We start from the raw sequence: 17,323 nt of genomic DNA on the forward strand, positions 1-17,323 counted from the left end.
CAGTAACCTTTACACTCTTAGGTAACGTTTGGTATTCCACGGCTCTTATCCAAGGAGTCTTCGAAAGATTCAAAGTTATTGGTAATTTAGTCGAATTGCCTAGGTTACTTTTTTGTGAAATCTTATCTTACAAAGCACCCTGCGGTAGTTACTATGGCACTTTGGTAACACATACGGGTTAATCGGGGTTATGTCAATTTATGACAATACCAAATTATCGTTTGATAAATCACAGATAAAGCATGTGATATTTATCCAATATTTATACATTACACGAGACTTGTCGAGCGAAGAAATTTTGCGCCTTGAAGGCTCCTTCCAAAGCGAATTTTTTGAAAAAATAAAATAATAATAATAATAATAATAATAAAATTAATTAATTCGATTGGTTTTGATACGAAATCTCGAAAATCATTTGAACGATATAATGACTTGTCGGGAGTTGAGATTTTGGATTGTCGAGATTTTGTTGTCAATCTTGTGTTAGTCGTGCAAGTGGCTGTCAAGATTTTGATCAGATATCAATTCGATTAATATTAAATCCAATTTGTAGTAATATTATATCTTTAAATTTAACTCAAATACTCAATATAGAAAGCTTTTAATTAAGTATAATTCCACTTGATTTAAATAAATAAAATAATAAGGATGTTAAAAATATACAAAATTTTTTCTTGAAATTTCATGTACGTTCATAATATTACCAATAATATTTTCAAATGTTTCAAATGATTTCATCTTGTCATTAAAGGTCCGAATTTTTCAACATAACTGACGATCAACAATAATTTTTTGATTCATGGTTTTATGTGACATAGATGTTCGATCGATCGTTCCGACCAGTAGATTTTTTAGGTAATAGCTTAGAGAATTTTATATAATTTTTTATCAAACTAATAAACGAGGAACTGGTCAATTATGTTTATCGCAACTACTGTATTACACTATCACATACACATATCACAAATCATATAACACAAATTAATCTATTATTTGCTATTTTTTATATAATCACTTTATTATAATTTCATTGATAATCAATCTTGTTCCCCTAAGAAAATTAATAATTACTTATTAATACTTTCATAGCTAATGGTGAGATTTTTTGGATTTTTTATTCAATTTATAATTCCAAGCATTATACCAAAGATGTTGGTTTGGTACCATTGGAATATCTCCTTTAACTTTCAATGTATTGATCCAATTTTTAAGTGGTGTCTCACCATTATGTTTTAAAGTTGGTTTCAAATAATCCAATACATATTTAAATAATAAATCACCAGTAAGATCAGGGATTTCAAGTAAACTAGCAACATAATCAGCTGATTTAGCTTCAACACATCTTGATTTCCAAACATCTTGTCCTACTCCCCAACTACTACCACTACTTGCGTCAATTGCAAGTACAAATGTATTCTTAGAGGTAAGATTTAAAAATTTTGAACAGTAACTTTCATAATAAGGATGAATGTTCAATGGATCTATAAATGAAAAATTAGACAAATTTCTGAAATAAAAATTGAAATGTGGTTTATGATTAGCATCAATTTATTGTAAAAATAATATAATTATTCTTGATAAATAGAAAGCATACCTTTTTTTATTATTTTCATCAACACTTAAATTAAATAATTGTTTAAATACTAAGTAAGTATAAATAAATAAAATACATAAAATAAAAAAATAATTTATTAATAAATTCTACCTTAAGATTTCCATGTCATTAGTAGGTAAGATTACAACAGATGCTGTCCAATCAGCAGATGGAGTGCAAACTTCCTCAGTGATAGATATACACACAGTTGTAATAATAGCTGTTACTGATATGTCATCATTTACAGGAGAAGTAATCTTAATTCCAGTTCTTTCAATTTCAACTTCAGAACCACGATTATCAATCTCAAATTCATCAAATGAAGAAATTGTTTTGGTATATGGACGAATAGACTCAAAAATAGCTTGAGTTTCTGGATCAAGTAATATTATATCTGGCTTTTTTTGTTTTATAGGAAATTTCTCAATTATATTATTAGCAATTGATAATAAATCTTTATCAAGGTTTGAAAGTCGAGGATAATTATCAATTGCAAATTTACGATACCAGCCTTTAGTTAATGTAGTACAGATCCTAACAAGTGCCGATTTATAAGAATTTTCTTGATTATTGGAGATCATTGGAATAAGATATCTTTCAAGTGCAATAGCCATTGCTTCTTCTTTAACACAATTAATTTTTGTTTGATAGTCAAGTTTTTCAAAAAGTGATTTTTTTATCCACGCTTTAGACTATATTTTAATTATTTAATTAAGCAATTAGTTTTTGAATAAAATTTTAATTAAAACACAATAATCTTTATTAAGTTCCTTAAACTTTATACCTGGTCATCCTTTAAGCCTTGGTAAATCGGATGATCGCCATATTTAACGAGTTCATGTAAATCATCATGAGGAACACGTGTTTGTACAAAAAGATTATCTTCATTTTCTAAGAAATCTTCATTGGACATATTTAAATTGATATGTGCACCTGGATTACCTCGTATAATTTCAGTTTCTTTAATACGAGTTTTCAACATAAGTTCAATTAATTCATCACGTTGTGGACTACATAGTGGTTGAATTGGTGAAACTTTATTATAATCTAATAAAATTCTCAACCAATGTAAATCTGAGATATTTTTATAAAAATCTTCTGGCCAATAAATATGAGATGTTTTCAAAGCTTCAAGGATTTTCAATGGAGCAACAATACATAAATAATTTGACAATAATGGAAGTATTGTTTTATCTTCAATATTACGACATAATTCTAAAATCATTAGAGCACTTATTTTTGGTTTAGGATCATCAAACATTTCAAATTCAATTTTATTGATTTCATCATCATCTTGTGTATTGCCCTTATTATCATCATCCTTATTATTTTCAGAATTTTCAGAATCATCATCATTATTATTTTCAGAATTCTCAGAATCATCATCAAAATTATATCTCTTAAAATAACGTCTGTAACGTCTGTAATATTGATCATCATCCTTATCACTTTCATCTTCATCATCACTCTCTTCTTTATTCAAACTCATAATTAATTTCATGTTCCTGAGATCCACTTTCTCAGAGACAAGTTCAATATCAAAACTAATAGATTTTTCATCTGTAGATTGATCAATATACTCTCCAACAAGTTTTAGACCACCTCCTGGATAATGAATTAATTTTATTTTTCTAAAAGTTGCAATAGATTCTTCAACTTTATTAATAAATAAAGTTGTTTGTGAAGGAGTTGCCACCAAATCCCAATCATTAGGTTCACGGAAAGAAGAATTATGCCATTTTGTAGCACGTGACCCAATAAGAACAGGATAACCTATAAGAGGAGTGTTATCTTCATTCTTGGCAATATTATTTAAAATAGTTAATATTTTTTTACAATTATCAGCAAGGATTATTTGAGGGTTACTCATTGTTTTTTTTTTTTTGAAGAAAAAGTAAATTTTGAGAAAAAGTAAAATTTGTAGTGATTTAAAATAAAGGAAAAACTGAAGTTGTTAGACCTTGAAAAAAAAAATAAGATTATGAAATATATAAAAAAATTTAGATTGATAATCGATGACTTGTAATATGCAATTAATTTGATTTTAATCTCTCATAATAGTCATATTGATAAGATTTTAATCATGCCATATTTGGATGCAATCAGTCTAAATTGTACAAGTGAAACATAACTAATTCAGTCATACTTGAGATAATTTTTGTCATGGTATTAGATTCTAACCAAAAATGTAGAAGTTTATAATAATAAAATTTTGATTTGAAACAAGTTATCAGTACTTTATTTTTTTTTTCATAGTATTTTATTGAACATATTTATATATTATATGGTAGAAAAAAATTAAAATTACTCCATAATGATTAAATAATTGTATGAAAAATGAGATTAGCATAAATATGTCGTAATATTTCTTTAAGCAGGAAAGAGAATAATACATGAAGATAATATTGAAGATCCCAATTGATGCAATTGATGGATGTTCTCACTTGCTTTAAAATTTTTTCTTGTTAATTGTTAATTTATATTCTATTTAATTGAGACAATCAGTACGATGTTTACATTGTCGATAATTAAGGGGCAAGAAAACTAAAATTTAGTCACATCTAGTGTCTTTAAAAGTATTATAGTCACGATTCACGAAATAGGTAATTAAGCAATAATAAGTAAAGTTTATTGGATTTTGGAAATCAAGACAATTGTTCGCAACTATAATTTTATATATACAATAAAAAATGATTTCGTACAGTAATTTTATAATATACACTTTTTATATGAAAATTTATATGATAAAAAAATATACCTAATATATTAAAGAATTTTTTTTTATTTTGCAATCTCATTTATTCTTTATTTTATTTATCTCAGTTACTTATCATATAACTTCTTCCCTTACCTTAATCTCTTTCCTTCCCCTAATTAAAGTAGTTAATCCCTGAATCCTGATTATTTCCCAACATTTTCCCTTACATTAATTCCTAACCCTTACCCAGTTCTTTTCCTGGTTTATACTTCCTTATGTTCATTGTCTAATAACTTCCCTATACCTTACACTAATCCTCTTCCCTTACCCCTATTCTTATACTTTACCCTAATCTCTTACCTTGTGGTTATGGTATAATGGTGCGATGACTGCGACGTGTGATATGGTGGTTGTGGAGCAGTGGTGAATGTGGTATAATTTTACGTGCGAGTTAGAAAATAGGCTCTTACTTTTAGTAAGCTCGTTGTTATATTAGACGTTCACGTTAATATAGGATACGAGATTGAAAAGTTTTTATGGTTCTACAAAAAGCTTAACTTAAAAAAAAAAATTGTAACTTTAAATAAATTTAAGTAAATCAAAATTATAAATGAAGTTAAAGTATGGGATGTTAAGATTTTATAATGGTTTGGGATAAGGACGCCAGGTACCAGCATGCTGCGATAGGAGCCATGGGATGGTACGCTACGGCAAGATGCTATGAACAATTTTATGGGTAAACCATGGTTCACTTTTAAAAAAGCCCCTTACGGACCTTATGAAGGACCGTATCACTTTATAGTATGTATGATGTCAGATGTGAATTTTTCAGTACTTTGTCATTATATGTGTGATGAGACTTTTCAATTTCTTAGTATATTATTTCATCATTTGTTGCTATCATGTTAACACTAAAAATTAATTACTGTTATTTGTTCAGTCGATTAAGATATTTTTATGAGACATCCAATATTGAAATCAGTATTAGTTGCACGTCACTGACCGAACTATAACTGATGAAGTTATCAGTCTTTGACCATTTAATACATACTATATCTTAAATCAATAAAAAGTATAATTTGAAGTAATTAATACCCAATAAAAAATTTATTAATTCAAAATAAAAAAAAATATTATATAATTCGACATTTTTAAATCAAACCAAATTTAAATTTTGTTTTGTTCGTTATTATAGTAAAATATAATCTATCCAATACTTGTTAAAAAAAGTCATTAAAAGATTTCCGATTTACGATAAAAAATATCATAATTAATATTATTAATATAATTTTGACGTATTTGAACTTTTACAATATCTTGGAAGAATTTATTCTTTTTTATTATCCATTTCCTTTTCAACTGATATGTAAAACGCAATCATATGAAAAAAGAGTAAGAGTTTCTCTTAATTACATGTAAAAAAAATTATTTTTAATCATTACGTTACAGTATAATAAAAAATTACACTTACAAATGTTGTATTATAACAGTGTTAGTATAAAAAGTTTCATTTTCAAAAGAAAAATTGAGCGTATTTACAATTTTGCCGGTATACGTTATTAGTCAAATAATAGAAAGTTAAACTACCGTTTAATTTATAAATAAAAATACATTGTATTTGAATGAGAATTTTCAAGAATTAAGTTTTCAAAAAAAAAAAAATAATAAAATTTTGTAGATTTAGGAAGCTTTATAAGAACAACTTGAACAATATTTGATTATATTTAATTGGTTTAATTTATTTTTATTATTTGCGAGTTTTTAAATCAATACAAAATTTAAATTTTCCTTTTAAGTATTAAAATTATTATCAGCAGAATTTTGGCATAGTATGTGGGTAGTGGAATAATTTTTTTGTGCGTTTTATTTCTTTATTGCAAAGACTTAGAATTAAATGTCAAATATTTTTAAACTTGCATATTCGAACTAGATAAATACATAAATATATAAAAATATAATCATTGTGATATATCCAATTTTTCTTGTTAACATGCATGAAATTCTATTATTCACTTATCAGCATTACATTCTATCTCAAACCTTCGTTCATTATATCAACTTTATGGAGGTTATAATCATATTAAAAGAACAACCTGATCTTGTTTCATAGTTGATTGCTAATTCAAGTTAATTAAGTTAATTGTAATCATATACTCCATACCATCATTTGTGGGATCTTTGAGAATGGTAGTTCATGTATTAACATCGATATATTGAAATGCTTCTCTCACTTCTTCATTTGTATGAAGCCATCAGGAGTTTAAAAAGGGTGTAGATTTGCAAAATTACACGTATGTAAAAAATCACGCAAATTCACGACACCTACGTGGGTATACGGGCGTGTAAAATCACAAATATTCTTAATAATGAGAATTCCTATATTAATTTAATAAAAAAATTTTTGTATTTTTAAATATAAGGGAATACACGATAAAATTCTTCTCTTCCTTTCTTTTTCTTCATGTTCCCTTCACCTCTCTCCTTTCCTTCATTTGTTATTTCTTTCCTTAATATTTTTATTTACTCGGCATAATTTTTTTATATTTATTTATTTATTTTTTTTTTGCTTACCTTAGGAATCGAACTGATTACCATGAGTTATTTTATTATATATCATATCTCGCAACTTAACCACTATGTTATTTAACTTTTTTTATAATTTACAGTATTATATTTTATATTTATCTTAAAAATCATACTTTTTGAGTAAGTTACGCAAAATTGCATATTTACATGTTTTTTTATATCATAAAATGGTGTAACTATCTATTTATATAAATCCACACTACTTTTTTAAACGCAAATTTATCAAAATATTTCGAATTGTTGTATTTATGTATGGATTGCTTAAAATCATATGTTTGTACAATTTTTTAGAATGTGAATATCCGAAACTACTTGTTTATGTAAATTTACACAATTTTTTTTTAGATGGAAATTTGTTGAAATATTTTAGACTGTGATTTTATATATAGAATACTCAAAATTATGTATTTATACAATTTTTCAGAATATAGATTTTTGAAAATATCTGTTTATAAAAAATCTATGCAATTATTTTAGACACGAATTATCAAATACTATATTTTAAGTGTAAATTAAACAATATCGTGTATTTACGAGTTTTTTCAAGGTGTAAATTTTCGGGATTACCCATATTTGATAAATCTACATTAATATACACATAATTTAATCTCCTGATGAGATTAATACTTCCCTCGGTACTGCCGGATGCACAAAATATTACTTGGTCTTATTAAAACAGTAAAAACAATATTATATATATCATGATAATTATTGTGTTATGTTCAACTTTTTTTTTTAATAGCCAACATGAATTCTATTATTCCCTTACCAGTATTATGTTCTATCTCAAGCTTTTGTTTCATTATATCAAGTTTATAGTCTTCTAAGTAATGCATATTAAGAGAACAGTTATTAAAATAGATAATTATAGGTGTATGATAATTATTTTGATTTTGGTAATTTTTTTTTTTCATTAATTTCATTAGGTATTTGCACAACCTTTCAATTTAATATAATATTTATTATTCACTTACCAATAGATTTGGGTAACACAACAATGTGTACGCGATTTTCAACAGGTTATTCAGTAAAGACATCTCCAACTGTATTTGGAGGAATTTCTGGCCATTTAGCACATTTATAATATTCACATTAGGATCATCAAGGTTGTTTGAGTTGAAAGAAATATTAACAATCCATAATCTAGTAAGTAACCTTGCTTTAATTTTATCAAAATCAGGTTTTCCCAATTAAATTCTTTTAAGCCTTTCAACAGTGTCATTATTATTTTCTGTAACTTTGAAATAACAATCTATTGTTTCACCATGGACTAGAAGTTGATTGTGATCCTTCTAGGAGCTATAGCTGACTTTTTAGGAGTAATGTGAATTTTGTAGACTTAGAAGGAACAGCAGTTGTGGACCTTGATTACATCTTTAGAAAAAAATTTTTTTGTTAATACACTCAGGTAATATGGTATAAGTTGTACAAGCAAATAAATTACACAATTTATCATATTAATTATACCACAGTTTCTAATGATGATTTTTTTCTTGATATTCTCATGGATGATGTTTATTTAAAAAGATGGGTTAAAAAAAGTCTATCAATATTAAATAAAAGTCTATCAATTTTAAAATAGTAAGTCTATCATTATTATTTTCAAAAGTACATTAAAAAGTTGGAACTATAATATTCACGGAGTCACTGTAATATCATAATTTTCAATGACTGCCCTGTGAAAATCACTCATGATATTCCATTACTTATTTGGATGATAAGGCTGCTCCAATTTAATAGTTTGTTTAACGTCCTAACTTTATATAAAAATTGAGGGGGGGAGGGGGTCAAATTAAGTAAACATTTAAAAATAAACATAGTTTTTTCTTTATCACTCAATGCATTTTTACTAAAAATACATCTTAATTTATTACAGATAATGCAATTAATAAGTTTACATATATTACTTTTATTAATTATACCATTTTCTTTGGTAGATTCAATTACACTGGAAAGAAATTCTTTTAAATATTATACAGATCGGTGATGTTATTATAAGTCACGTGATATAACATATGTTTGTTTATTTTCAAAAATTTTTTGGGGGGTGGGGTACGTTAAACAAACTATTAAATTGGAGTGGCCTAATCTAAATTAAGGTAAAAATGTACTTAAAAGATCTGGATTATTAAAATTTTTTTCAATTAAATAAATTATTTACTGATCATTTCTTACCATATTTGGATAAGAAAAGTTTATAATTTGGCTTAATAATATCCAATAAACGTTTTTTTTTTATTTGTGATTTATTTACCTTTATATTTTACAATAAAACTAAAGAAAATACTTCTAATTTAAGGATTCAATAAAAATTATATAAGACAATTAGTAACTATATTTTTATATATATTATTTAAAGTGGTTTTTGTTAAATAAAAAACTAATTTTAAATTTAATAAATTTAGATCTTAATATACTTAATATTCAATTATTACCATTTACTATAATGTGTTCTTGTATCTTGTATAGTTTTACTAACATAGATGAGAATTAGTATAAGGGATAATAGATTATAATAATCTCATAATATTTCCTGTTGAATTCAAATCAATTTAACTCTTTTTTTTTGATTTAATAAATAGTTCAATTTTACCAAGATATTTTGAAAGTCTTATTCCTTTGTATTTAATAATTTAATAAAGAAAGAGGTTTCAGTTAATAAAGTAAATTAAATTCATGAAAAATTGAACTTAAACTCAGAATCAATATGATAATCAATAAGATAGTGGAATAATACTTAGTTACTATGCAAAATTTTAAAAATGTATAGTTAACATTAGTAGAATGAATTCCAAGTAATAAATAAAATCAAAAAAATAAACTTAAGCATAATAATTAAATTATTATAGAGAAACAAGAAACAATGAGTAGTATACTAAAAATTGATTTTTGATCAAAAAAACGTCAAACTTGACGTTATTTAACCAAAAAAAAAGAATATTAAAATTAAATCATTTATATAAAATTTTCTATTGCAATTAAGACTTTTACTTTAAGAAAGCAAGATAATTAAAATTATACTTTCATTTATCTTCAAAATACATTGTTTAAAAATATGACTGAATTAAAATAATTATAATTAGTATATAATTAAATCTTCAGGATTTAATAAACTTACTCAGAGGAGACGCTACGACTGAATATTTTTAAGTTGAAGAAAGAAAGATAAAATAAATATTTATTCTAGATATCTTCTTTCTTTTATTTTACTTATGTTATTAAAAAAATAATTTAGATTCTAATTTTTCTTAACTAAAAATATTGAAGTAATAGTAACATTACAAGTACTATGGTAGACAACTTAAAAAAGTATTAAAATATGAAGAAATGGCGATATTATTAGTGTAATAACATGTTACACTGTAAACCTTAGAAAAGTATCAAAATTATATATTATATATTTATCAAGATATGAAAAATTACTATATAAAATTGTTAACTTAGCTTACTCAAGAAAATAACCCAAAAATAATTAACTAATTTATGATTGAAACTAAATAATATAGTATCATAGTAAAACTTAGCCTAATAGTTATATTTCTCAGTAATAAACATCATTTCATTATTCCTATGTCATGACTAGCTATAGCCTGAATGCATTTCAACACAAATTGAAATAAAATATTTTGGACATATTATACAGCAGAAATGCATATTCTATTATACAAATTCTTTCAAATTCTTTATTCTTCATAGATATAATGAATATAATAGATTTGAGATTCATAAACTTTATTAAAAATGAAACGAGGATTATCTAAAAAATTGAATTGCCCGAAAGAATTTAGATGATTGTCTCAGGATATTAAAGAGTTATTTGTAAGGTTCGCCGCAAAAACGAACAAAGAGATGAAAGAATTAGGAATAACATCACTTAATACATTGCAGAAACCCGTGATTTGTTACCATGCAGTTAAGAAATCGCCATCAAATCACAATGATCTATTGACCAACATGTGACGACATGGTATCAAACGATCTCATGAAATTTTCGATAACATATCTTTACGAAGTTGTAAAATGCTATTAAATAGGTGGTGAATAGGTGGTGAATAGATGGTAATTGTCATCAAAATTTAGTCAAAAAAACCAATTCAAGATAATTTTTCGATGCATTAAATATTACTTGACAATTTTTTATTTAATCAATATTAATCTTAATAAAACCTTATAAAAATTCGGGCCAAAATTAATTATTCGACCTAAATTAGTAATGATCTACTATTTGATCTTGCGGGTAAAATTTTTGCCGATTGATCATGTGAATCATCACGTTTTTGAACAATGGCAAAATTAAACTTTTTTTACCCTTCCTTTTCGTACTTCCTTTTCACTTTCGTTCTTCCCTTTCCCTTTCGTTCTCCCCTTCCTTTTCTATCTTTTTCTCACACCTTTTCCTGCCTTTTTTTAGACTCTTTCATCTCCTTCCCTTTCGTCCTTCCCCTTCCCTTTCATTCTTCCCTTTCCCTTTCATTCTCCCCTTCCTTTCTACCTTTTCCTCACGCCTTTTTTCCGCCTCTTTTTCTTTGAAGTACTGTAAGTTTCATTTCGAAACTTACATATTTTTTTTTTAATTTATTTTTTTAAATTTTCTCTTTTTTTTTTGTAGGTATCCAGTTCCTTCAGCATTGGACTTTTTAGTTGGATTTCTTGGCGTTGGACGCCACTTGGCTTCAGTGTTCTTTTTTGTAGGATGGTACCTTGCTGTAAATCAACATCTTGGAATGAATCGGTAAGTTTTGAAGCAAATCTTTGCTTCAAAACTTTTTAAAATCTATTTTATCTTTTTTTTTAATATAAACAACGAACTAACATTTCTTTTTTATTGTTTTATTTTGCAGGAGCTGGTGGTCACAAAATCGGACTTTAAAATAAGAAACGAAGGAGGATTTATTTTCTTTTTATTTTTAAGAAACAAACTAAATTTTTTTTGTTATTTTTTTTATAGGACGTGTAGGAGGAACATATCAGATATAAGAAAATTGACCGACATTGATAGAAAGATGAGTAAGGACTTTAAGGTAAGAAATGGGGAAAGGGAAGGAAGAAGAGGATTCTGTTATTTTAAATTTAAGAAATGAACTAACGTTTCTTTTTCATTGTTTTTTTTATAGGATGCCGGCTTGAACACAAACCAGACTTTAAAGTAAGAAATGGAAGGGGGATTTATTTTCTTTTTATTTTTAAGAAACAAACTAACATTTTTTTGGTATTTTTTTTATAGGACACATAGGAGTACGTACTTTAAGGTAAGAAATGGGGAAAGGGGAAGGAGGAAGAGGACTTTTTTTTATTTTAAATATGGGAAACGAACTAACATTTCTTTTCGTATTTTTTGTAGAGTGCCAGCTTGGACTATAAGGAGGGAAATTCGGTGATGGAGTTTTTTACTTTTTGTAAATAATTCTTTCAACGAAACATATAACGTTCCATTTTTTTCTTCTTTTTGTAGGCTGCTGGTTCTTCAGGATCTGGTCTTCGAACGCATGGACTCAATGGAGCTTTGCAATTTTTTAAAAAAATTTGTTTTTTTTAAAAATTTTTTTGTCTTTTTTTTTGTGGATGTCAGTTTCTTCGGGGACTTGAGTCTGGTAAGCTTTGATTCGAAAATTCAAACCATTTTTTTTTTTAATTTATTTTTTTTAATCTCTCTCTTTTTGTATGTATCGGTTCTTTCAGCTTTAGGACTTGAATATGTGATATGGTAAGTTTCTATTTGAAACTTATCCGTAATAATATTTTTTTAGCTTGTTTTTTTTAAAAAAAATTTATCTTTTTTTTTGTAGGCTTCCAGTTCTTTTAGCGTTGAACTTTGGAAGTTGGCTTCTTGGATTTCTTCAGTTGGATTTCTTGACGTTGATTTCATTGGCGTTTTGGAATAAATTGGTAAGTTTCGAAGCAAATCTTTGCTTCAAAACTTTTTAAAATTTATTTATTTATACTGTATATATTTAATTATTTTGATTTTTTTTTGATTTTTTTTTCTTTTTTTGCAGGTACCGGTAAATTAAGCTTCCTGGGTCCTGATCAGTAAGTTTCGAAACGGTTCATTTCGAAACTTTTTTTAAGTTTATTTTTTAATTTTGTTTTGAAGATACTAACCGTTTCTTCTTTTGTCTATTTTGCAGGTCTCTTCAATTTTTTAGTCAGCTTCTTTCATTTTATTCAGTTCATCTGACATGCAATACATACAATTAGGGGTAAGTTTTGAAGTTCCACTTTACTTCGAAACAATTTTTTTTATTTTTCTTTTAGAAACGTTAACTAACATTTCTTGTTGCTTTTTTTTGTAGGATCTTGGATCGGTTATATGGGTTTCAAAGGTGTTTTGCATTTTGTAATTTAGACTGCTTTTCGTTTTGAACAGATGTGGATTTCGGTGAGTGGATTTTTGTAAACATTATTTTTTAACGAAACGTTACTAACATCCTCTCTTTTCTTTTTTTTAGACGGCTATTTTTTGGGAACTTTGGATGTGTGGGATGAATATCATTCATAGAGTTAATAAGGGATTTTACATTTATAGAATAATTTATATTAATAAAATAACTTTGTTGAATAATAATAGATTTGAGTATGATTAGTTTTAGAATAGAATACTTTAATATTTCTTTACAACTTATTTAAAATAAATTAACTATAACTTTACTACAATTTTAATATTTGTTTAATAAAGTTTATAGAACACTTTACAATATATTTAAAATAAATAAATTATAACTTTACTACAACTTTAATATTTGTTTACTATAACTTATACATATATTTATTATAACTTAAATATGTGTTAATTATAACTTTAATTTGTATTTACGATTTCAATACTATTTTTGTATGACTCGATTAAATCAGGTGTCGATTTCCTTAATATGCAGTAACTTTATACATACGATTATGTTAAACTTATCGTGGCAGTGTAAAACCATATCGTGACCAAGTCTTGGTTATAATTCCTACGATAAAATTTTGACATGGTCACGATATGGTTTCGATTTTAAAAGTTTCTGCAATGTATTTCTGATTCAAAAGCTGTATTAGAAAACGATGATGTCGGAATATAGGCATTAATTTATTTAGCCAAAATATTTAAAAACAGGCAATGTTTACCATTATTTTAAACAGAAAGATAAAAATATATGGTAGACTTCTTCTGAAAAATACAAGATGGGTATGATATCTTTACTTTATGGTTTGCATCTTCTTTATATGGCTATTGGACAATGCCAAATTAGATGTATAAGATCGAAAAGTTTATTGTAAAAACTTTTGATTGAAATCATGTACTGTACTTCACCTTTCATAACACTTTTCCAACTCATACTAAGACATTTTGCATTGTCAATCTCATATGTATATAATGTATTTGTATTTTAAAATTGCACAAATTTCACCTAATATGTATAAATTAATTACATAGTACTTAAGTAGTCAGAATGACCAGAATTAAATAAATTCAAATTTTGTTAATTTATAAATTTTCTTAGTAAAAAATTACTAATTATTTCTATCTGAACTAATTTAAAATACCGATGAGATTGTTTCTATTATACATAATTTATTTTAATACAAATTTTCGTTATTAATTATTTTCACTTTTTATTTTTTTGTTTCAATCTGTTCATCAATGTTAAAAACATACATCTATTTCAGTGTTAATAATTCAGCGTAAAATAATTGTATCCACTTCCACTCAATTTTAACTTAATTTAAAATTTATTCTTCATCCTGACCAAATTTAACAATACTCAAGAACAAGTAAAAGACAGACTTAGAAATTGACAAACCAAAATAATTGCGTATCAATAAGCTGATATATACAGGGTTTTCTTAGAAACGAAACAAAAACTGATAATACTTCTATTACTGTATATTCAAAATCCTTAATGGTGAAAGGAAGTAAAGATGTTGAATTTATTTAGTTGAATGGAATGTTAGAACCCTTATAGTCAATTCCTACAAACAACATAAACGCATAATCATATAATTTTTAATAAGGTGAAACAAAAGTAAAATTAAAAATAATGATTTTTACGTACCAAACTTCGGATTGCGATATTGCATTTTCATCTAATATTCTGAATAGAAAAATGTATTCTCTACTTATTCACCTATGGATAAACTACCTTGGTCTTCAGGGTTCCACGAAACTAGTATGTACCAATACACTACACTATACATCTCTCAAAAATGTTTCTTCATCCTAAAATGAACGGATTCTAAGTGCTTTTAGTCATTTGAAAACCAGGTAACAACATTCAATGATTATTACAAGTATTATTGCGCTTTTCAAAATTGTGCTACCCCCTGCAGGTCATCTAATAAAAAAGATTATGAGATTATGATTACAGGAAGATTACTGGACAAAAACTGGATAATTTTGTCCTGTAATTGTCCTGTAATTGTCCTATAATCATCCTATAATCGTCCTATAATCATAATCACTTGGTAATTGTCCAGTAATTGTCCTGTAATTGTCCTGTAATTATAATCATCAAGTAATTATGACGTATACAGAATTCTGAAAACTGCGATAATATATTTATTTTACTAAATGATATGAATAAAATATACAAAAATAACAAATAAATAAGATAACAATAAATAAGTAAATAAATAAATATCATTTATCATTATTTCTTATTTAAAATTCTTTCTTGAATTCTATTAAAAATAACATTAGAAGCATCTTCCCATTTAAGATCTAACATAACTTCATGACCTGAACCTTCAATCATATCATAACCAACACCATATGCTTCAGCAGTTTCTTCTACGTGTTTTAAATTATCAGCAAGTGCATCTTCTCCAGCACCAATTACGATCATTGGACATTTAATTTTTTTATAATCAACAAAGGATCTAGAAAATTCAGCAAGTCCAACAACACTACAATTTTTGTCTAATTTTGGATGAATTTCTTTAGCCATTGAATCAGGAAATGCCTTAGAAAAGAAAGCTTTCTTCATTAATTCAGGAGTTTCAATAATTAAATATGGATTTAATGTAAGTAATGCTTTAATTGTAAGCCAATCCACTTTACTTGAAAAGATACCAGATTTATTAATTAATGGTGATACTGATGCAAGTAAAACCCCTCCTGACACCTTATGATGATTATCTTGAAGATATTTTTGAGTAAGTCCTCCACCCATTGAATGTCTAGTTAAAATTATAATTTACTCATTAAATAATTTAATACATTTTAGTATAAAAAAAATCCATATATATATTTTTTATAATTACCCAACAAGGATAGGTTTCTCCTTAGTTTTTTCAGTGATTTCATCAGTCACAGATGATATATCATTTACCAATTCCTCCAACGTCCAAAATTTATCCCTTATTGGAGTTTTCGTACTTTGCCCATTTCCTCGGAAACTATATATGAACGAAATCATGTTTTAAATATGTAAAATTTTGAATTAATCATACAATTATGGTACTAACCTCAAAGAAAAACATTCATATCCTTTATTTGAAAACCAATTAGAAAAATTTTCCCAAGACCAAGCAGCGAGGAATGCTCCATGAATAAATAAGAGTGGCGGATAATTCTAATAAATGAGTAAAAAAAAAATTAATAATAAATAGAAAATAAAATTTAATTTTTTTTATTTTGTAATCGTTTTCTTATTATTTTTTTTTTACCGTTTGTTTAGTAGGAGGATAATGTATAACTTCAATTTTAACATTATCACTAGAATCAATAAAAATAGTTTCTTTATTAGATGTATTAGATGTATGAAATTGACTTAAATTAAATTTAGTCGTAAATGATTTATTGATAATATTTTTATTTAAAAAAGAAAAATTTCTTTGTTTAAAAATTTTTTGTAAATTCATCGTAAACGAATCAGCAGCAAATACTAAAACAAAAAATGGTTGTTGAACGTTGATCAACATGAGGTCATTTTAAAGTTAAAATTTAGTTTGTTACACGTTTACCCAAAAAGTATTAATCATATTACTTAATTAAACCTAGTTTGTATGAGCTCACATTTCACAAAAGTTAAAAAAAAAAAAAAAATTTCACAAAAGTTCATTCAGGACCGCAGTTTAAAACCATAAAGTATTTTTAAAAATGTATTAACTGTTAATAATTCTTTAATTCTAGCCAAAATTAATGCACATATCCTTATTAAAATATTCGCTTTGTACGTAACAATAAAATAAATTTTCTAAAAAAAAAAAAATAATCGATAGAAGAATATGAGAACTTTAGAAAAACCATTAAAAAATAGTCGTAATACAGGAATTATACAGAAATAAAATTTTAGTCATTTCATGTTTTGTTACTAAATAAAATCAGACTTTTTTAGCTCATGATCATATAAATATATAATTGTCACAAAAAAGAAGTTGTAAACTAATAATAAACCAAGAATAAAATTAAATTTTTATTTATCAATTGTGTTTCATTCTTAAAATATATAATAAACTAGACT

The 17,323-nt window shown here is 25.8% G+C and overlaps 3 protein-coding genes across 3 annotated transcripts; 1 reads left to right on the forward strand and 2 right to left on the reverse strand.

Annotated features, from left to right (window-relative positions):
* Positions 1–1,089: 1,089 nt before the first annotated feature.
* Positions 1,090–3,464, reverse strand: OCT59_011865 (uncharacterized protein; the record flags this gene model as incomplete). The annotated part of the gene is made up of 4 exons (XM_066134075.1): positions 1,090–1,507; positions 1,595–1,618; positions 1,706–2,286; positions 2,379–3,464. The coding sequence occupies 4 exons, from the start codon at positions 3,462–3,464 to the stop codon at positions 1,090–1,092; spliced, it is 2,109 nt and encodes a 702-aa protein (XP_065989374.1).
* A 7,627-nt stretch (positions 3,465–11,091) lies between these two features.
* OCT59_011866 (uncharacterized protein) lies at positions 11,092–13,219 on the forward strand (the record flags this gene model as incomplete). Its single annotated transcript, XM_066134076.1, has 13 exons — positions 11,092–11,115; positions 11,290–11,414; positions 11,488–11,610; positions 11,827–11,899; positions 11,993–12,024; positions 12,103–12,127; positions 12,220–12,252; positions 12,448–12,469; positions 12,558–12,582; positions 12,665–12,764; positions 12,875–12,880; positions 13,025–13,078; positions 13,172–13,219. 13 exons carry the CDS (start codon positions 11,092–11,094, stop codon positions 13,217–13,219), a joined length of 690 nt encoding a protein of 229 aa, XP_065989375.1.
* Positions 13,220–15,379: 2,160 nt separating this feature from the next.
* On the reverse strand, positions 15,380–16,781 carry OCT59_011867 (uncharacterized protein; the record flags this gene model as incomplete). Its single annotated transcript, XM_025318613.2, has 4 exons — positions 15,380–16,037; positions 16,122–16,256; positions 16,326–16,432; positions 16,527–16,781. 4 exons carry the CDS (start codon positions 16,779–16,781, stop codon positions 15,509–15,511), a joined length of 1,026 nt encoding a protein of 341 aa, XP_025175659.2. The 3' UTR covers positions 15,380–15,508.
* Positions 16,782–17,323: the final 542 nt, after the last annotated feature.

Source organism: Rhizophagus irregularis, chromosome 2 (assembly GCF_026210795.1).
Source record: "Rhizophagus irregularis chromosome 2, complete sequence".
Lineage (NCBI taxonomy): Eukaryota > Fungi > Glomeromycota > Glomeromycetes > Glomerales > Glomeraceae > Rhizophagus > Rhizophagus irregularis.